This window comes from Heloderma suspectum, chromosome 11, assembly GCF_057233095.1.
Source record: "Heloderma suspectum isolate Gila_16-S chromosome 11, 16-S_ref, whole genome shotgun sequence".
NCBI classification, from domain to species: domain Eukaryota; kingdom Metazoa; phylum Chordata; class Lepidosauria; order Squamata; family Helodermatidae; genus Heloderma; species Heloderma suspectum.
The window spans coordinates 22,302,757-22,324,620 of NC_139468.1; the positions used below are offsets into that span (position 1 = coordinate 22,302,757).

The 21,864-nt window shown below is 41.7% G+C and overlaps 1 protein-coding gene across 3 annotated transcripts in view; it reads left to right on the forward strand.

Moving 5' to 3' along the window:
* The window catches only part of GALK2 (galactokinase 2), a 102,525-nt gene that overhangs the window by 23,186 nt on the left and 57,475 nt on the right, over positions 1–21,864 (forward strand). For 2 of the 3 annotated variants that reach the window (XM_084817136.1, XM_084817135.1), the window contains exon 5: positions 5,858–6,004. The exons of the other annotated variant lie outside the window; for it this stretch is intronic. In XM_084817136.1, the coding sequence (XP_084673262.1) occupies positions 5,858–6,004 (147 nt within the window). The remainder of the gene's footprint in view (positions 1–5,857; positions 6,005–21,864) is intronic. 3 annotated transcript variants of the gene reach the window in all.

Here is a 21,864-nt window from a genome sequence, read left to right on the forward strand (position 1 = left end):
TCTTTCCTAGGAATCAGAAATATATTTTCAGTCCTCTGTAGAGCAAATGATTATGGCTTCCAAAAATTTGAGGCCAGGAATTTAAGTGATTTCTCCACCAGGCCTACTTTCAGCCCACAGAAGGAGGGATTCCTAGGAAGCAAAATAAAAATAAAAATCTGCCAAAAATGAAGTTGAAATTGCTTCATTGGCCACTAGCACTGCAAAAACACAGCAAGAGAAAGACACACAACTGGTAACGAGGATATGAGAAGTTGGCAATCTGCTTCCTGGCTGAAAAGGAACACACACAAAACTAAAATGGCATCGTCCTTTAAGCTGACAATTGTAGCATGGGAAGCAGCTGAACTGATGCAATTATAACAGATCATATTACTTCTTTGTTAGGGCCAATGAAACTGCTAGACCTTAACCTCAAAGGTCCCAGTGGATCAGAGTCTCAGCAGGAATAAATTAACCATAAAGTTTAATTTGGTCGAGACCCAGCTTTCCTCTACTTATTACTCCAGTAAAGATCCCCTTCATGGATCACTGCCTTGTTGTGGCAAAGGGGCTTGCGTAACTCAGTGAAGCCATAAGCTATGCCGTGCAGGGCCACCCAAGACGGACAGGTCATGGCAGAGAGTTCTGACAATATGTGGTCCACTGGAGAAGGAAATGGCAATCCACTCCAGTATTCTTGCCAAGAAAACCCCATGGAACGTATCACAAGGCTAAAAAATATGACGCGGGAAGATGAGCCCCTCAGGTCGGAAGGTGTCCAATATACTACTGGGGAAGAGCAGAGGGTATTTCCAAGTAGTGCCAGAAAGAGTGAAGCGGCTGGGCCAAAGCCGAAAGGACACTCAGCTGTGGATGTGTCTGGTGGTGAAAAGAAAATCCAATGCTGTAAAGAACAATATTGTTTAGGAACCTGGAATGACAGGTCAATGAATCAAGGTAAATGAATCAAACATGAGATGGCAAGTTGATTGAACATCGACATCTTGGGAATCAGCGAACTAAAATGGACAGGCATGGGCGAGTTTAATTCAGGTGACCATCATTTCTACTACTGTGGGCAAAAACCCTTAGAAGAAATGGAGTAGCACTCATAGTCAACAAAAGGGTGGGAAAAGCAGTAATGGGGTACAATCTTAAAAACAATACAATGTTCTCAGTACGAATCCAAGGCAAACCATTCAACATCACAGTAATTCAGGTCTATGCCCCAACCACTGTTGCCGAAGAAGCTGAGGTTGATCGGTTCTGTGAAGACCTACAACACCTTCTAGAACTAACACCAAAAAAACATGTCCTCTTCATCATAGGGGGTTGGAATGCTAAAGCAGGAAGTCAAGAAATCACCGGGATAAGGCAAGCATGGCCTCGGTGTACAAAATGAAGCAGGACAAAGGCTAATAGAGTTTTGCCAAGAGAACACGCTGATCACAGCAAACACTCTTTTCCAACAGCACAAGAGGTGACTCTACACATGGACATCACCAGATGGTCAATATCGAAATCAGATTGGTTATGTCCTTTGCAGCCAAAGATGGAGAAGCCCTATACAGTCAGTAAAAACAAGACCTGGAGCTGACTGTGGCTCATATCATGAGCTGCTTCTTGCAAAATTTCGGCTTAAATTGAAGAACGTAGGGAAAACCGCTAAACCGTTCCGGTATGACCTAAATCATATCCCTGATGAATATACAGTGGAGGTGAGGAATAGATTTCAGGGATTAGACCTGATAGACAGAGTGCCTGAGGAACTATGGACGGAGGTCCGTCACATTGTTCAGGAGGCAGCAACGAAATCCATCCCAAACAAAAAGAAATGCAAGAAAGCAAAGTGGCTGTCTGATGAGGCTTTACAAGTAGCTGAGGAAAGAAGGGAAGCGAAAAACAAGGGAGAAAGGGGCAGATATATCCAACTGAATGCAGAGTTCCAGAGAATAGCAAGGAGAGACAAGAAGGCCTTTTTAAATGAACAATGCAAAGAAATCGAAGAAAACAACAGAATGGGAAAGACTAGAGATCTCTTCAAGAAAATCGGAGATCTCAAGGGAACATTTTGTGCAAAGATGGGCGTGATAAAGGACAAAGAAGGCAGGGACATAACAGAAGCAGAGGAGATTAAGAAGAGGTGGAAAGAATACACAGAAGAACTATACAGGAAAGATCTGAATGCCCCTGATAGGCATGATAGTGCGGTCACTGAACTTGAGCCGGTCATCCTACAGAGTCAAGTCAAGTGGGCCTAAGGAAGCATTACTAACAACAAAGCTAGCAGAGATGACAGTATTCCAGCTGAGCTATTTAAAATCCTAAAAGATGATGCTGTTAAAGTGCTGCACTCAATATGCCAACACATGTGGAACACGCAACAGTGGCCACAAGACTGGAAAAGTTCAGTTTACATTCCAATTCCAAAGAAGGGCAATGCCAAAGAGTGTTCAAACTACTGTATAATTGCGCTCATTTCACATGTCAGCAAGGTTATGCTCAAAATCCTACAAGTTAGGCTTCAGCAGTATGCGAACCGAGAACTACCGGAAGTACAAGCTGGGTTTCAAAGAGGCAGAGGAACTAGAGATCAAATCGCCAACTTTCGCTGGATCATGGAGAAAGCAAGAGAATTCCAGAAAAACGTCTACTTCTGCTTCATTGACTACGCTAAAGCCTTTGATTGTGTGGATCACAACAAACTGTGGCAAATTCTGAAAGAGATGGGGGTACCAGACCACTTTACCCGTCTCCTGAGAAACCTGTACGAGGGTCAAGAAGCAACAGTAAGAACCAGACATGGAACAACCGAGTGGTTCAAATTTGGGAAAGGAGTACAACAAGGCTGCATATTGTCGCCTTCTTATTTAACTTATATGCAGAGTACATCATGAGAAATGCCGGGTTGGATGAATCACAATTAAGATTGCCGGGAGAATTATCAACAACCTCAGATATGCAGATGATACCACCCTAATGGCAGAAAGTGAAGAGGATCTAAAGGTTGAGGGTGAAAGAGGAGAGTGCAAAAGCTGGTTTGAAACTCAACATTAAAAAAACTAAGATCATGGCATCTGGCCCCATCACTTCCTGGCATGTGGAAGGGGAAGAAATGGAAGCAGTGACAGATTTTATTTTCTTGGGCTCCAGGATCACCGCAGACGGTGACTGTAGCCATGAAATTAAAAGACGCTTGCTCCTTGGGAGGAAAGCTATGGCAAACCTAGACTCGGACACGACTGAACAACAACAAAGAGCCTCTGAACTGTTTGTCTATGCATTCATTGCATCATGATGCAACTTTATAATTTGCTGCATGGCACAGATTGTGGCATCTGGAACCACTGTCTCCATTTGAAAAATCCATGTGTCTAGTCCCTATTTTCTTGGGGAACAATGTAGATGTGCTCACTACCTCACATCAGAGCCCCGTGTCATCATAACTTACTTCCAGGTAAATAGGCATAAAATTAAGCTATTTGAAATAGTATAGAAACCATGCACTTTTCCAGTGCATATGTACCTTTACATAAACATTCACGTAGAGATGCATGTAAAAGCACAACTTTATGCCTTTATGCATGGCCCTGTTTCTTGAGGTAAGATGTGTGTGTGTGTGTGTGTGTTTTGTATGCATTCTATTTTCAGCCCTCTTGAAAGAGGTTAACAGTGAAATAAATATTTGCAACATACCACTTTGTTCTAAAAAGATAAACTCATTAGTTGTCATGAAAAGCAAAGCAGCTTCAAATGTGTTCTGCCCATTTTTAGCTGCATTAAAAATATTTACTGTGTCATATTGTCCAGAAGCATATGCTGTCTGTTCAGTTAGCAGTGAGAATGATAAATACCAAGCACAATTCCTTCTCCTTATGATTATATCTGATATTTATTAATTTTTCCTCCATCTGCACTAACAAGAACAATACATTTGATGTCTATTTCATTTGACATGTTGGCATCCCGTTTGGCATATGACCTACCTGTAAAACTTCCATTTGGCTAAAACGGGGGTCTTTGATTGACAATGTGGAGTTTTTGGGAAATTGTTAACATATTTTAGCTTATGGATTGAGGTTGCTGGCCCCAGTAGCTTGTCTGCTGCTCGTATACTAGGAGTCTGGGAGTCAGAATGATTACTTTATAGGATAAGCCACAGACCACTTCAGTTGGCTCTGCCCCATTAAAACCAAGGGGAACCAATGCAGTTTGAGCATAAGTATTCCAGTTTCAGTTAGAATGGGCTGCCTTTTCCAAGGCTGATCCATCAGCTGTATTGAAATCACTACTGCAAAAGTGGTCTGCAGAGCACGCTGTTCAGGTCTTTTCAGACAAATATCCTTTTTTTTACAGGCTGGCTCTGGTTCAACACAGTGATGCTCTGGGCCTCCAAACAGGTGCCCTGTGCTTTAAAAAAATGGCTATCAGGTTTTGCTCTGGTTTTTTCTTTAGCTGCTTGGCAAACACCTGTTATCAGGTGCTCGGGTCTGACTGTTGGCAAGTAATATGGAGGGGGCAAGGGATTGTTCAAGCAGGCAGCCTGGAAGCACAGTGGAATATCGTGGTGCCCTCACTCAGCAATGACTTTCCCTCATTGAAAAAGAACAGCAGACCAAGAAGTACAGAGGATTATCCTGGTGCTCTCACTAGGAAGTGACTGACCCATACTGTAAAACGGCAGCAGATTTGGGAGCTTTAGAGCAGGCAGTGTCCTGCCTAGTCCAAGTCTCATCTTGGCCCCTGACCAGAGGTTGAGGTAATTTGATGGCATCCAGTCATGGACTGGCCATAGACAGGAAAATAATGGTACCAGTGGGATATCTGGACAGTCCAAAAAAGCAGGGTCTTAGGGAAAAGCTGGGGTCAAGCACAGTGGAGCAGTCCAAGGGCATGCGTAATTCTAGAAGCAAGATCTAACAGGGTTCTGGGTATCTGTAGCACAGGACGTTTGTCAGTGTGGGACAGCAAGGTCAAGAGGCTGAGTTGCATAGGGCTCAGCTGGAGACCTGTGTTGTTCCAGCAACCAGTAGACCTTTACCTTCTTGAGTCAGTGGCCACGTTTGACATTTTGAGAGGGTGTCATGGGTGCTCTCACAAATGGCTGCTTGGGGGCAGCTTGCCAGTTTACAGAATAACTGCCATGGTGGGCATGACCGGTCACAAAATGCTCATTTCCCAGAGCCTGAAAGAGAAGGAACTTGCCCAAGAACGTAATAACAAGGCAGAAGTGGAGTCTGAGCTCCAAAGCACAAAACCACTCTTTTGAACCCAAATAAAGATGGCACTGGAGGGCAGCACAATGCTTTGCAGCATGCCAGCCTCCCAGTTATTCTCCTTTTAATTAAAAAAAAAACCTTTAGAAGTAAAATAAAACCAGGAGGAGTAGAGAGTTTGGTGGGGACCAAGAAAAGTGTATGCAGGCACACTGGTGTCCAAGGTCACCATGTTAGAGACCCCAGAAATAGAAGATGTCTTGAAATAGAGGACCATCCTCTGTAAAGTAGGACACACAGCCACCTTAAGGGATGGCTTATTACCTGACCTGCTCTGGTCTGTTGTTAAAAGCAACTTTCTTACTGGTCTGGCTACTTCACTATAGGTTTTTTTGGCTGTGGTCAGAACTAGGTAGGAGCTTAGAAGTGGAGGCCCTTTAGACCTGGATCAGGATCCATAGTGGGTTTGTATCTTGAGACTCAGCAGCTTCAGGCATCAGCCCCCAAACATTACATCACCCCCATGAGAGCCAGTGCAGAAATGGTGCCGTGCTGGCTGGATCCTGTCCCAGAGTTACTGTAAGAACTGCCTCTTCCTTATTCCACGTTGACAACGTGTGTCTGAATGTATTTCAGTGTTGTTTTTCTCCTACTGTTAGGAGCATTGTAGTCTCAACAGCCCGAGTGGAATGAACTGCCTCATTGAAGGCACCATTCCTCCGAGTTCTGGCCTCTCCAGTTCCAGTGCTTTGGTCTGCTGTGCGGGACTAGTGACCCTGATGGCAAATGGAAAGAGTCTTCCAAAGGTAAAAAAAAAAAGAAAGAAAGAAAGAAAGAAAAAAGAAGGGGGTGGGAAGGAGGGTGGGAGAGTGTGGTCTGTAAAAAACCATGTTAAAATTCAACATTGTTAATTTGTGTAGACATTAAAAGACAAGCAAATGATTGTTTTCACAATGAGCTGTTGGATGGCTTATTGTATTAGTGATGCCGTGAGGCCTGGTTTTGGGGGCCGAAGTCCAGGGCTCTGCAGCACACCCTAAAATGACCACCCAGAGAGTGGCAGGTGATAAGGGCAGCAGATACAAACCTGATTTTTTTTCTGTAGTCATGATGTTACTATGATTGAAGTGAGCTTAAAATGCAAAGCTGCACATGCTCAGAGGTTGTTGTTTTTTTGTGGTCAGGGTTGGCAAACAGTTTTGTTGTTATAACGTATCAGGAATGTAGTAGCAGATGTAAAGCATGGATTGGCAAGGTGCATGGAAGAAAAATGTTAGTTGTGTGCTTCACAACTGTTGCAATTCACATAGCCACTATCAGAGGCAGTATGCCTATGTACACCAGTTGCTGGGGAACATGGGTGGGAGGGCACTGTTGCACTCATGTGGGTTTCCCACAGGCAGCTGGCTGGCCACTCGAGGAACAGAAGGCTGGACTAGATGGACCCTTGATCTGATCCAGCATGACTCTTCTTATGTTCTTATAGCTGTCTAAACCAGGGTGGGGATAAGTTTGTTATGTCCAAGATATAAAATTACCTAGTTGCACCACTGTGCTGCATAATGAATCAAGCATCTTTGGACATGTTCTGACTTGCAAGGAAAGATGCACACATGAAAGCCGCAGAAGGAGCACATGCTGATATGAAAGGCTGGTATTTGAAGACGACTCAGATACTCCAGTTGGTGCAAATGCTGTGGCTATGTGGCTGGTTAGCGTGAGCTGCAGGAAATGTATCTTGCCAGCATGGAAGCAACACTGGCTTCCTATTTATTTCCTGATTAGGGTAGACATGTGTCTTACTCTACTGAGGACAGTACTCTACTTGAAGTGCTATTCAGTCCAAGTCCGATTTAAAGATGAAGGGCCATAAGAAGGGTAAGCAAAGGTCTGAAGTTGACCATCCAGTGTTGGACAGCAGACTCAGCAGGCCCACAGGTCACAGGTCCTAAACTAGCCTAGGTTACATTTTATGCAAATCTCTGTCCTCTTTTGTTGTTGTTGATCCATTTCTTCTTTTTGGCGATGTGTAAGTGGCCATGTAAGCACTTTTCAAAAAACAGTTTTAATTTTTAAGCCCTTTATGGCTTGTGACCTGGGGAATCTGAAGGACTGCCTACTCCTATATGATCCCATACCTGTTCAGGTAATTGTAATCTTCAGAGGTCCGTAATCACCATCTCTGCCATCAGAGGCAAGGTGTGTGTGTGGTGGGGTAAGGTAAGGTAGGTGGTGACTAAGTCGAGGGCTTTCTCAGTAGTGGAACCCCAACTGTCAAATGCCCTCCATGGAGAGGTCTGTTCAGCACCTTTGTTGCTAAGTTTTAGGCACCAAGGTTTACACCTTCTTATTTGTGAATAGTGGGACTCTGAGATAGTTTCTTTAATTTTATCTGTTATTTTAATTTCCTGTTTAAATCGTGATTTTATTTGTTGTTTGTTGTTACAGCTGCTCAAATTACTGTTTTTAATATTTTATGCTATTTTTAAAAATCTATTTTTATTTTATTTTTATAAATAAAATAAACACTACCAACAATATAATCAGAATCTTCAGTTTCCAACATTACAGTATTCTAAGAAAAAGAAAAAAGGGAGGATAGCAAAAGAAGGAAGAGAGAAAAAAGAAAAAACAGAATTATATTAACCTTCAATAAGAACAAACCAAGTATACAGTCTTATAGCACAGAAATAGAAGCAAACAATCCATTTCCATTGGCCATAAATTACCATTCAGTTAACGTGTTTTAATAAACATGAAAGGTTTAGCCAACAAGGAATAGTAATAATAATAAACCCATAATGATAATGATAACGATAATGATAATAGTAATAATAATACTATTTTATGCTATTTTGAGGAACTTGGTGCTACTGCGTAATTTAATTTGTTGTATTTCAAATATGGTTGTTTTTAAAAATAAAGTTGTCTGCTGCTTTTAATGTTTTAAAAGCACATTATAAATTCTCTAAATAAAGAAACAAAAGATCTCTTGAAGTGAAGCCACATCTCTGGGGCTTGTAAATAATGCAGCTGATATTTTGTACATAGCAGCTATTATCTCAGTGGAACAGCATTCTGTAGATCAGGCAGAGCCTTTGTAACACAGCTCCGAAAAAACAGGATATATGATCTTTGAAATATCTCAATTTAAGAGAATACCTTCTCAGTATTACAGAATACTTTTTAACCTCTCCTGTTAGCAAAGGGTCCAGCAATCTACACAACCTTGATTGTGCTGCAGATTTCAGAGTGTGACATCTCATTTCAGCTTTCATTTTTAAAAAAGGGAAAAACAAGTTTCTAACTTTCATATTTGCAGAGGGGAAAAGCACAATTAAAAACACTGGCAGTTCTAAAATTTAGAAGACACAGAAGATTAATGTAAGGATTCCATTGGTAAGGTGGACATAACATCACTCAGGAGCACCACCTATCCCAGAGTAGGAGAACCTCAGACCTGAGGGCCAAATTTGGCCCCCTTGGAGTCCAAGACAGGGGTTTCCCAAAAGGCCACATCCCCTTTTCCTCTGCCTTTTTACCAACCACGGCTTGTTTGGTGATTTCCTGGCTCTTGTGCAGTTTCCCCCCCCATTCTAAACTGGAATGCCTCTCCTAAGGCTTAGGCCTTCTCCACACAGAGTCTTTTTATCCCATGATTTTACTGGGGCTTCTGCTTCTGGATTCTTTGTGGGATTAAGATAAGCCCTTTACATGCACTTTCCTTCCCCTCCCTTTCCCCCCTTTATCTGCAAATTCTATATGTTTCATTATACTACCACTAGATGGCACTGTGTTATAGCACCACTTCCTCTTTACATGGACAAATTCAAACCAATTCAAACCACTTCTTTTTATTAGCTCATTATTTCCCTTTCAAATTAAGCTATGGAAATGGTCGGAAACCACAGGAGAGGCGCTGGAGGTTGATGACGTCATGTAAAGGACCCACAAACTTCCATGAGTAACCAGTCAATCACAGGATAAAAGCCCCATGTGGAGAAGCCCTTAGTTACTGGCAATAAAAGCTTTAAGCTTCGAAATGCTGGTATTTTTTTGTGTTTTCACCACACTCCTTTGCCTTTATGCCCCCCCCCCCGCCCCGAATGCGGCCCCTGAGAGCTTCTCTGAAATTGAATTGAGCCCTTGGGCTGAAAGAAGTTTTCCACCCCTGATCTTTCCCTTCTAGTGGCCCTCAGTGCCTGCCCCTTCCTTCTTTTAAATTAACCTGGCACTCTCAATTGCTGTTCTTTGACAATCTCTAGGAGTTGTTGATGGGTTTGCAAGAGAAGGAGTAAAGAAATACGATGGACATTCTGTTCCCAGTACTGCAGGGCTCATACCTTGAAAGTGCTGTATACATTTTGGAGGAAGAAACCCATGTCTTCCATCAAAATCATGATCATAGAAGTATTTTGACCCATACATAGGATGAGCATTCTCAAGTCCTGCTTCAGTTTGATATTGAAGTGCTCTCCCTTTTAGAATGTGTTGTGTTTCTGTAAACTAAAGGGAAAGGGGGAGGACTCAAAAACAACAAAAAAGCACTGCGCGGTTAAAACGCGAATTAAACGCTGGTTCTGTCTTATTTTAAAAACAACAACATATTTTTGTCTGCTACAAGTAAATTCAGAAAGCAGTTTATTCTTTCTCTGATTAATGTGTTTAGAAATCTAAATAATACCGCATTGCCTCTATTTGCCCAGAATAATGTTGTTGTTTTAAAAAAGGCCATCACACATGCAGAGCGGTTTAGATAAAATTTTGGAGACTGTCCAACTAGATGTGCGGTACTATTAGCAATATCAAGACATTATCCAACTAGCATAACATAGTGGTTGAGAGAATAAGCTGTGAGTTGGGAAGTTCACTTTTCACCTCAGCTACGAACTCACTGGGAGGCTGTAGGCAAGCTGCTAGCCCAGTTTGGTCATAATGATAAACTATGGTTTACTGTTACATGAACAAGCCTTGGGCTCATGTGCTCCACCTCTCCTTCTCTGGTGCAGCCACAAGGAGGCCCTAGTCCAGAGGTAGGCAACATGTTTGGGCCTGTGGGCACATTTGGCAATTTTATGGGCACCACCACAAAATGGTTGTTTTGGGAAGCATGGCTAGTCACAAAGGACAAGTAACCAGTGCAAAAGACTGAGTACAAGACAGAGGTGGAGTCTGAGCCCCAGCACACTAAACAACTCGATTCCACAGTTCAAAGTCTGTTTTTCTCGTTTCCTTTCTATTTCCTGGTGGTTGGGTGTGCTGTCGAGGAAAGCACTGACTTGTAGATGCCTGTCAACTTCATTTCCTAAGAGTGTTCCTGAGCCCCCCATGTAACCCAGGAAATAAAGATGGCAATGTATGGAAGCCCTCACTTTGCTTTGAAGTGTCCTAGTTGCCAATAAGAAAATTTATTAACTTTTTTTAGTAAGTGGGAAAAGTAGGGCACCTAGGTGGGAGCCAAGAAAAGTGTCCGCAGGCACCACGTTGCATACCACCTGCCCTAGGCCTTGTGTTCAAAAATGCTTCTGAGCCCTTGGAATGTTCACAAACATTCTAGCACACTTCATTAGCTCCTGAGGTCTCATTTCAATATACTGAAGGGAGAGTTTCGCCGCCAATAATGTTGGAGGGGTCAGAAACTACCGCCTTTTGTTTCTTTTGCCATGTTTAGCTCCTTTGACCACAGTCAGTGCTTTAAAATTATACATAGCTGACTTTGGAAGCTGATATATAGAAGAAAATGGGGCTGTCACTCCTCTTAAAGAAAACTTTATAAAAGATTAAAGACATTTTAGTCATTTAATTGTACATGTTTTAGTCAAATCAACAGCCTTATATAATATTGAGATTCTGTTCTTCAGCTTGTGAAGTAGAACTGCAGTTTGCATTTTGGGAAGGCGGTGTACATACAAGAAATCATTGGGGTGGACTTCAACGCAGTCATTAATTTCCTCTGAACCATTTGGCTATGGCTTTTAAACATTAAATGTCAATCCCTTGGCTCCGTTACACTGCCCTGGTACTCTCACTATCCCCACTGTTTATAGCAGAGCAGAGCAAAGTACATGTTTAATGCTTGCTGTAAACTTAGGAGAAAAATAAACACATTTTAGCCAACATTTTAGCCAAGCATATTCTAGCCCAGTTAATTGTAAGTCACCTTGGGAGCCCTATTCGGGCCAAAAGGCAGCTCATAAATTTATAAATGAATAAAATAAATGTTAAAACCATAACAGTGAAGAACCGAGGGCTTCAATTTGTAAAACATTTAGTTGTATTTTAAGAAAAAGTCAGTTGTTGTGATTCAGTGTAGCTGTTTCAAAAAGAAACAAACCAGCCCAGAGCAATGTCTTGAAGTCGAGATCCAAAGTTCTAATATTCAGTGAGAACAGCATTAGGCCTAACATAACTATTGATAAGATAGCTAATGGCAGTAGAAGTAAATAAAGTTTAGGGCACAATCCTATCCATATAGACAGCTGCCTCTGAACTCGGAGGTGACCGCCTATCCAAAGCAGGGCAGGAGAAGCACGAAGGGGATTGTTCCCTCCACACTTCTCATGCCCTGCATTTTCGGCTAAACAGCCAATTGCAGCTGTCTAGCCATGGGAGGGCTGAGCGGGGGAGGAGGCTGCTGTACGACACATTGGATGTGTTGTACAGGCATTTCCCCCCGCCCCAGAACGCCCCCAGACACCCCCCTTTTCGGCCACTTTGCATGCCTCTTGCAAGCGTGGAGGATGGGGCTGTTCTGCACTGCCTCGGAGACTGCGCGGAAGTGGGGGGAGGTCGGTTCTCCAGGAACTGACCTCAGAGCACGGCTCCGAGGTCCGTTCCCAGAAAACAGGATATCCTATGGCCGTCTAGCCACTGTCTAGTGGCCATAGGATTGCTCCCTCCATTGCTCCTCTTAGCCTCATCCTTTCTTGGTATAATGTTAGAATGTGACAGAAACCCAGGAACTGGTTTTTAGAACATATCAGTTATATATAAACATTAAGCTTAGCCCACAAACTAGTTCCTGGATTTCAATTGATTTGATCCAGTTGAGAGAACAATGGAGACAAAGTGACTTTAATCAAAGTACTCCACAATTTTCAGCTAACACCTTCCTAATGTAAATATAGACTTCAAAACATATCAACTTTCGTTGGAAGATTATTGGCCACATCCAGCCAAGCAAGACTTGTAGGTTATGGCATGTGATTATTTAAGGGAGATTTGCCTCAACAATGAATAAAAATGTTATCCCAATGTGACGTTCAGCGTACTACTACTGTTCTCAACAAGATTAAAAACATATTTGAAGTTTAAAAAAAATTTCAAGCCGATTCTTATGTGATAAAATCATGGGATAAAGACTTACATAGAAAGTTTATATCTTTTTATAATTAATAGATGATAATATATTCATAATGGTGCATTAATATATTATAAACATAATAAAATTTATTATAAATTTAGTAAGATATTAATAGAGTATATTGGATAATGGTGCAGATATACTTAATGATTCAGACCGAAATGCCAGCCATCTACAATGACTTCGAAATGTGACTCTTTGTTAATAAATTCATATGGATTGCCGCAAACCCATATTTGGATGCTAAATTCACAGACGTCACTTAAAGCAGTGCTCCTTATTTTCATCAGAAGTAGGAAAAATATTTGTCTGATAACTGTCCTAATGTATACTAGAAACAAAAAACAAAACTTGTCCTAATGGATCCTAATCACAGCAATTATAGCCTGACTGTTGTCTACCCTATAACATTCACAAATGAGGGGTTTCCAGTCTTATCCAGGCCAGATTATGGTCTTTGATTACCACACAGGTTGTTGTAAAGTGCTTGGCAGCCACTTAGTTGGAAATAAACAGAGCTAAACGTAATAACTTGTTAATAGCCTTGGGATTTTCTTTAGGATGGGAAGAGAGTATGGATCTTTAATAAACACTAACATATAAACTCCGCATGCCTGTTAACAGAAAATCATATTGGCTTCATAACCACCTCGGCACGCTGGTGTGTCACATAAATTAAAAACAAATCAGCAGTAAGTTATCGAAACGTGTTGGCCATTTTATATTTTCAGAATATATCTTATGCAAAACCTTCTAGTACAGCCTTCCACAACTGGATGACCTCGAGATGTGTTGAATTGTAACTCCCATAATTCTCAGCAAATGGTCATGCTGGCTGGAATTATGGGAGTTGCAGTCCAACACTTATGGGGCTCCATGTTGGGGAAGGTTATTCTAATCCCTGCCTGTTCTTATATTGTAAATAGAGTCTATAAATGTACAAGGTACCCTCAACATTAAAAAAAACTAAGATCATGGCATCTGGACCCATCACTTCCTGGCATATAGAAAGGGAAGAAATGGAAGCAGTGATATTTTCTTGGGCTCCAAGATCACCACAGACGGTGACTGTAGCCATGAAATTAAAAGACGCTTGCTCCTTGGGAGGAAAGCTATGGCAAACCTACACAGCATAGTAAGAAGCAGAGACATCACCTTGCCGACAAAGGTCCGTATAATCAAAGCTATGGTTTTCCCAGTAGTAACATATGGCTGTGAGAGCTGGACTATAAGGAAGGCTGAGCGCCGAAGAATTGATGCTTTCGAACTGTGGAGCTGGAGAAGACTCTTACGAGTCCCCTGGACTGCAAGGAGGTCAAATCAGTCCATCCTAAAGGAAAATCAACCCTGAGTGCTCATTGGAAGGACAGATACTGATACTGAAGCTGAAGCTAAAATATTTTGGCCACCTAATGCGAAGAGAAAACTCACTGGAAAAGACCCTGATGATGGGAAAGACTGAAGGCAAAAGGAGAAGGGGACGGCAGAGGATGAGATGGCTAGATAGCATCACCGATGCAATGAATATGGACTTGAGCACACTCCGGGAGAGAGCAGAGGACAGGAAGGCCTGGCGTGCTATGGTCCATGGAGTCACGAAGAGTCGGACTCGACTAAACGACTGAACAACAACCCTTGGGTTGCAGATCATGAGATCTTCAAGTACTACTTCTGTTACACAGACAGATTTTTTTTGCTTGCAGGGAAGAACTATCTAAGCTTTCTCTAATAAGATTGTGTGATTTGGGTAAAGAAGATGCAGTAGCTTCCTAATCCCCTATGCTGTGGTCATCAATCAGTTTCTCTTTCCCCAGAGAAACCAAAATTCCCTCCCTCACCTTCTGGGTTCCAGTGCTCAGATGCTTTTTCCACTTGTTTGCTTCAGGACATGGGAGCAAATACTTTACCTGCAGACATTATTCACCCCTGCACCTGTTCCAGCTAGACTCTCTCTGCCCCAGGGCCATCTTCCACCAACTGCCCTGAGGGAAGGACTGTGATAATATTTTTTTTAAATGTTAATATTTATTGTAGTCCTATTAATTTTGTGTTACTTGTGAGCCTCCTTGGTAGGTATTCTGAAAGGTGGCATTATAAATAATAGAAATAAATACATAAACTTTTGAAGATATTATAGACATTTTAATGGGGGCTCACAGACCTAGCTGCCCAGTGCTCGTTGGATCAGAATGCCGGTTAAAGAGAGGCTTGGGGTAGGTGTTAGTAGTGGCCCTGCTGGGGTATCATGGCCCTGGTAGCTGCCCAAGGATGACATGTGTGCAGAAGTACAGTCCCTTCCTCCTTTCCCCCTCCTCACCTCCAGCTATTAAAATGATTGGCATTTTGCTAGTATTTGATAATGGATTGGACAAAAGGTTAGCGAGCAGACATTAAGCAACATTAACTTGAGTGATGGACTCAAAGGTTTTCTGCTCTACTTTGTATACAGTGTGTTTTTTTAAAAAATTCACCAGTTGTTATGTGGTGAAAGAGTTATAGGGATGTTGACGGGCAAAGGGTTTAAAATCTTTAATGTACTATCCTAATCCCGCTAAATATAGGAGTTCCCTTTAGAAATGCTTATCTTTTAAACAGAAGGGAAATCAGAAACTTCCATATGTTGCCAAACCTATATTAGTGGAATACCTTTATTAGGCCAACCAAAAGATCACAAAAAATGTGCAAGCTTTCGAGAGGTCCAGATCTCTTCATCAGGCAAGATGTTACAAAAGCAGGGGGGAGCAAAGGGAGAAAGAGGGAGAGAAAACTGATATGATGTTGAAATCATGGTGTCTGCATGATCACAATTTTGAGATTTAGAATGGTTCTGAATTATCAAAAAGACACCTCTACATTAAGAGTGCAATCCTATACATGTTTAGACAGAAAAAAAGTTGTACAATTCCCAGCATGCCCCAGTCAGCCAGGGAGTTGTAAGGCTTTTTGCTCTGTAAACATACATTGGATTGCACACTGTCAGGTTTTTTTTCTCCCACCCCATCCTCACCATCCTATTTTTGTAACATCTTGCCTGTAACATCTTGTAACATCTTTTGTAACAGCTAGAGATCTCAGAAGCTTGCACATTTTATGTGATCTTTCGGTTGGCCTAATAAAGGTATCATACTAATATGGATTTTGGAGTTTTTCTTATGGGCGATATGACCTCCTTTTTTATGACCTTCTACTTTCTACATATTTTGATAATTCTGCTGGAAGACTGTTGTTTTCATCCTTTGAAAATTTGTTCATCTTCTCAGCTTTCAATTTTGATTATAATTATTTGGAATACACAGAGCATGGCTGAATTGACTGTATAATTAAAATAATGCGTATGATGTAGTTAAGTCACATTGAGTAAAATTTTATTGCTTTTGATTGCCTTGGAATTGGAGATTAGTCCATTCCAGAAAATCCAAACATTCAGTATAAAATTCCACCAGATTAGGCACTTGAAGGTCACATTTCTAACTAGTCAACAAAGTTCTACTTTGTACATATGAATGTACACTCTGCCCAATTGTCATTGACTATTTGTGCACATTCTCCAACAGCACTTGGAAATTGTACATATTGACTGGGCAATGCGCCAAATTCCCTGTCCATGCAAATTGCCCATGCCTCCATGACCATGTTACTCGATCGTGTGCCCATGCCTGCTTGCCGTTCAGGATTGTACCACTGTACACTAAAGGAATAAATAAAAATGTACGTGCTTGTTTGAAAGTGTGTACGTGTCAAAAGCTCAAAGCTAGCATGACCAGGAGAAAGCTTCAGGCTTCATGCTCTGCCTGATGAACAGCTTTCTGGGAGGGAAGGTGAATGACTGGGTTGGGAAAGACCTATCCTGTGTCATCAGTCCTGTGCACACAATCCTGATACACACATTGCAACCACATAGGATTGTACCACAGAGAAGTGACTCCCATGAGGCTGTGGTAGGTGTGAGAAGGCCTGCAAGGTAAAGGACTAGAGAAAAAGGGAGTCAGGAAAGGCAAGTAGATTTTGGAGTGGAGTATTTATCCAATTTATGTATTAAACTTACCGTTAAGGGTAAGAGGATGGAATCATCAAAAGGGTTGTGGGCATGGTTCAGCTTGTTTAAAGCAGCATTATCCACAAGAACTGTTATGCCAGTCTGCTTAGTGTCTGAGACAGAATGTAGTGTGTACTTTGGGGTTAATGCATTGCAGTAGCATTCTTGAAGACTGTGGTGCTGTTCTTGATAATATTGTTTTTCTCTGTTCTTCTAATTAGATATTTTCTGATTAAATGTTATTTCATTACATAAACATAAACAAGCTAAACACGATCTCTTGTATAACCCACCGATGATAAACATCCCTGGCTCATATGCTGCCAATCTGGCATTAATAGTTGCCAACTGATATGAACATCCGGATTAGATTTGCAAAAGGAGGTAAGCGGAGTTCTGAAAACCACAGTGTTCAGCTGTTTTGCATAGTGCTTGAATTATGGGGGGAAAGGTAGGGAAGCCTTTAATGGAACCCACAAACCTCCACCCCCATTTTAGCCAAATCATGCCTCCCCCATAACCTTCTAAAAGCCAGTGTGGTATAGTGGTTAGAGTGTTGGACTGGGACTTGGGAGCTCTGGGTTCTAGTCCCCACTTGGCCATGAAGCTTACTGGATAACTTTGGATCAGTCACTGACTTTCAGCCTAACCTACCTCATGGGGTTGTTGTGAGGATAAAATGGAGAGGAGGAGGAGGATCATGTGAGCCACCTTGGGTTCCTTGCAAGAGGAAACAGGGCAGGATATAAATGTAAAAAATGTTGTTGTTGTTGTTGTTGTTGTTGTTATTAAGTGGCTAAGGGGGGCCCATCACAAAAAGGTAAGGAGTCAGAGATCCCTCTGCCCTCCCCCTGCTAATTAAGTACTGCTTCTGCAGCCATGCCTGGTTGCTCTGCAATCTTACGTTATTAGTTGATTGATTTAACACGCTGTTGACTTGCTGACACTTGGTTCCCAGGAACAGCTGATACTTGGTTCCCAAGAGGTTTCCCATCCAAGCCATTTGTAGGGCGGGACCTTCTTAGCTTTAGCATGTGCCATATGTCATGTGCCCTCAGACCATTCTCTGGATAACATGGGAAGCAGCCTTTCATTAGCATGAGGTTGATGGTTGTAGAAAATTGTGGGGGCGGGGGGTAAAGAAGCTGTGTTGTTGGGGGCAATGGGCTGAACGTGTGTGCGTGGGCAATCTATTCTGAGGAGAAAAAACAACATAGAGTCTTGTGACATCTTAATAACTAGCAAATTTATTCTGGCATAAGCTTTCATGGACGCTGACCACTTCATCAAATGCCTGAAGAAAGTGTCCACAAGAGCTTATGTATAATAAATGTGTTAGTCTTTAATGTGCTACAAGACTCTTTGTTTCTGCTGCTACAGACCAACATGCCTGCCCCTCTGGAAATTATTCTGAGGAGGTAAATTCAAAATGAGTTGTATAAGGAGTGTTCGTGCAATTTTTGTTTGTATAATAAAAGAAAAATGAGTTTGTTTATAGTCATCTCCAAGGCAGTTAATCTTTTAGGGAACATCTGTTGAGACCTCTGAAGTAGCTAACGGACACAGTTGAGAAGAAATGTCCAGAAAGCCCAGTGTGGGAAGCATAGCCAAAAAGCAGACTGGTTGTGACAAGAGAAGTTAATAAAAAAGAAGACGCAGAAGCAACTAACATGAGGGCCTGATATCTTTACTTTAGATACCACCACATCTACTGTATGCTAGATCAGTAGCGGGTTGTCTCGTGGCCAACTGACATAATACATTCTTCTCATGTGGTAATTTTAAAAATGTGATGGTGATATGGCAATTTGCTTCTGATAAGAGACCATGTGCAGAACCAAGAAATAATGTTAAAAAAACAGCATGCACATATATAGCTTGCCACTCGCAGTTACTACATGATAAATGAAAGTATGTCAAATCCCACAGATATTGCCTGAGATTAATACTCTGAGGTAAAGTCATGGTTTAATAGTGATAATACTGCACAGATGTTATGTTTATCCTTCTGTGGTTGCTAGCGCCACATGATGAAAAACAGTGCTTTGAAGGCCGCAGAGAGGGCACTTAACAGAAGATATCACCCACCTCTTTAACAAATAGTCTGATGTTTAGAAGGCTTTTCCAGATGATGTGATTTTTACATAGGAATTATGCAGCAGTTACTAACTTCCTGAGCACATTCCAGTTGGGGTTGCCCCACCAAGTGTTTTCATGTGGAGGGTTGTGGTTTCCCAGCAATCTTGATTATTAAATTGAGCTTTTGGGAAATGGTGATTCTTTCTTCACCTGGCCTCACCTCAGCAAGCACATCCACTTGTGTTTGTGAGTGCTATGTGAAATGTGGCTCCATCAGCATATATTGGCAAAATCCCCACAAGCAAGGAGACCTACAAAGCCCCCAGGATTTACATTTACTTTCATGATTCCCCCCTCCCCTGTTAAATTATTTTAGATTTGTCTGATCCCATAATCCAGCACTGCAGTGCACATCTAATATGATTTTATAATATAAACTTATAAAAAACAGAGTCATCACTCTACAATCTCTATACTAGTCTTACATTGCCCCCATTCAGACAATTGTCCAGGGCTTCATAACCCATGGTTGCATGCTTCTCCTTGGCCTCTTCCCATTGCTCACCGACTTCAGAGCAAAGATTCTGGTTTGCGTTATGCCAGAATTCTCTGTTGGTTAACCAAACAGGAAAATAAGCCAGGATATGATTTTTGTTTTTGTTAGGTAAATAAGATTGAGCAGGACTGTGGGTTTCGTGGGTGGGCAGAAGTTTAACTCTTCAACTACCACGGTGCTGACAAAAATCGCCTCTCCAAAGCTGCTGTTTGCATTTCAAGGGAAGCCTCCATTGGCACCAAAGGAATCTTCTTTTGAAATATAGTTGCTATCAACCTAACAAAAAGTGCTTTCATGCAATTAATGTAATCTATGGCTAGGGAGGTGTCAATCTACTGAAGCCAGTGCTCTTTCAGCCAGTAGCAACAGAGGTTTGAAAAGCTGCACTCAGTGTTTACTGCAGGTGTTTATTTTTGTCAATATTTTTCTCATGGGGGAGGGTAAATCGGTCAAAACACCTTTTCCCTGCAAATCTATGCTTTAATTTGACATCAGTTTTATCTCTTTATGGTCATAGTGAGCTTTTTTTTTGCAAATATATAGATTTTCTTCAGATGTATTTTATCAGTAAGAACGAGTCCCTTCGTTCCCTTGTAGAACTACAGCATCATAGTCCTTTAATATGGGTGGAGACAGAAGAATTGATATGCTGAGAAAGAGTTCTTCAGCGAATCAGCATTAGCAAAAGGAATTTTGCCCACAGAAAGCATCCCCATATCAGGCTATCTTGGGTCTGGAATTCGAACACAATCAGGTGTCTAGGTGTTGTGCTAATGCTAGAAGCCTCAGAGCCAGAATGGGAGAATTGGAGTGCTTGGTTTTAACGGAGAACCTGGATATAGCGGGCATTACAGAAACCTGGTGTAAGGGAAAGAACCAGTGGGATACGGCCATCTCTGGATATAAACTCTATAGGAAGGATAGGGAAGGGGGCACTGGGGGAAGTGTTGCTCTGTATGTCAAAGAGGGCATAGTGTCAAGCGGACTAGAACACTTAAAAGGCATAAACTCTTCCACAGAAGCGCTGTGGGTGGCAATACTGGGCTCCAAAACTAATTTAGTGCTAGGAATGTGCTATCTTCCCCCAGACCAGAATGTTCAGAGTGACCTTGAGATGGAAAATGAAATCAGGGAGGCCTCCAAACAAGAAAGTGTTGTAATAATGGGTGACTTTAATTACTCCCACATTGACTGGATAAATGCATGTTCCAGTCACGATAAAGAGGTTAAATTTCTTGATGTCCTAAACAACTGTGCCCTAGAACAGTTGGTTATAGAAATGACCAGAGGGGAGGCGACCTTGGATTTAATCCTAAATGATGTCACCCAGGATCTAGTATGTGATGTAAACGTTGTTGAATTAATTGGAAACAGTGATCAGAGTGCTATCAGATTTAATATATATTTAAGTGGAAAATTGCCCAGGAAGTCTAACACAGTCACATTTGACTTCAAAAGAGGAAACTACTCTAAACTGAGGGAACTGTGAAAAGGAAGTTGAAAGGGGGAGTCAGGAGGGTTAAATCCCTTCAAAATGCTTGGAGGTTACTCAAAACCACAACTATAGAAGTTCAGCTAAAATGCATACCACAGATTAGGAAAGGTAGCACCAAATCCAAGAGGTGATTGGCATGGTTAACAAGCAGCACCAAGGAAGCTATTAGAGAAAAGAAGGCTTTCTTCAGAAAATGGAAGTCTTGCCCAAGTGAGGAAAACAAAAGGGAGCACAAGCTTGCACAAAGGCAATGCAAGCAGACACTAAGAGATGCAAAAAAGCATTTTGAAGAGCATATCACTACCAAGTGTTGGCCATATCAAGGCCAACAATAAAGAATTCTTTAAATATATCAGAAGCAGGAAACCAGTTAGGGAGGCAATTGGACCGTTGGATGACAATGGAGTTAATGGAGTACTAAAGGAGGACACGGAGATTGTGGAGAAGCTGAATGAATTCTTTTCATCGTTCTTCACTGCAGAAGATATAGGACAGATACCTCTGCTGAACTTGTGTTTTCAGGAAGGAAGTCTGAGGAACTGAGGCAAATAGTGGCGACAAAAGATGAAGTTCTCAACCTTATTGACAATTTGAAAGTAAATACAACACCAGGCCCAGATGGTATACATCCTGATCTTCTAACCAAAATATGCAACATGTCCCTAAGATCAGCCTCTGTACCAAAGGACTGGAAGATGGCCAGTGTAACACCAATTTTTAAAAAGGGATTCCGGGGGGATCTGGGAAATTACAGGGTGATTAGCTTAACATCTGTTCTGAGTAAATTGGTTGAAAGCATTATTAAAGATAAAATTAGTAAGCATATAGAAGGACAAGCTCTGCTGAAAAAGAATCAACACGGCATTTATTTGGATTTCCAAAAGGTTTTTGACAAAGTCCCTCACCAAAGACTCCTGAAAAAACTTAGCAGTCATGGAATAAGAGGACAGATCCTCTTGTGGTTCAGTAGCTAGTTAAAGAACAGAAAGCGGAGAGTAGGAATAAATGAATTCTCCCAATGGAGGGAGGTAAATAGTAGGGTCCCAAGGGAACTGTATTGGGACCAATGCTTTTCAACTTGTTTATAAATGATCTGGAATTAGTAGCAAGCAGTGAAGTAGCCAAGTTCGCTGATGA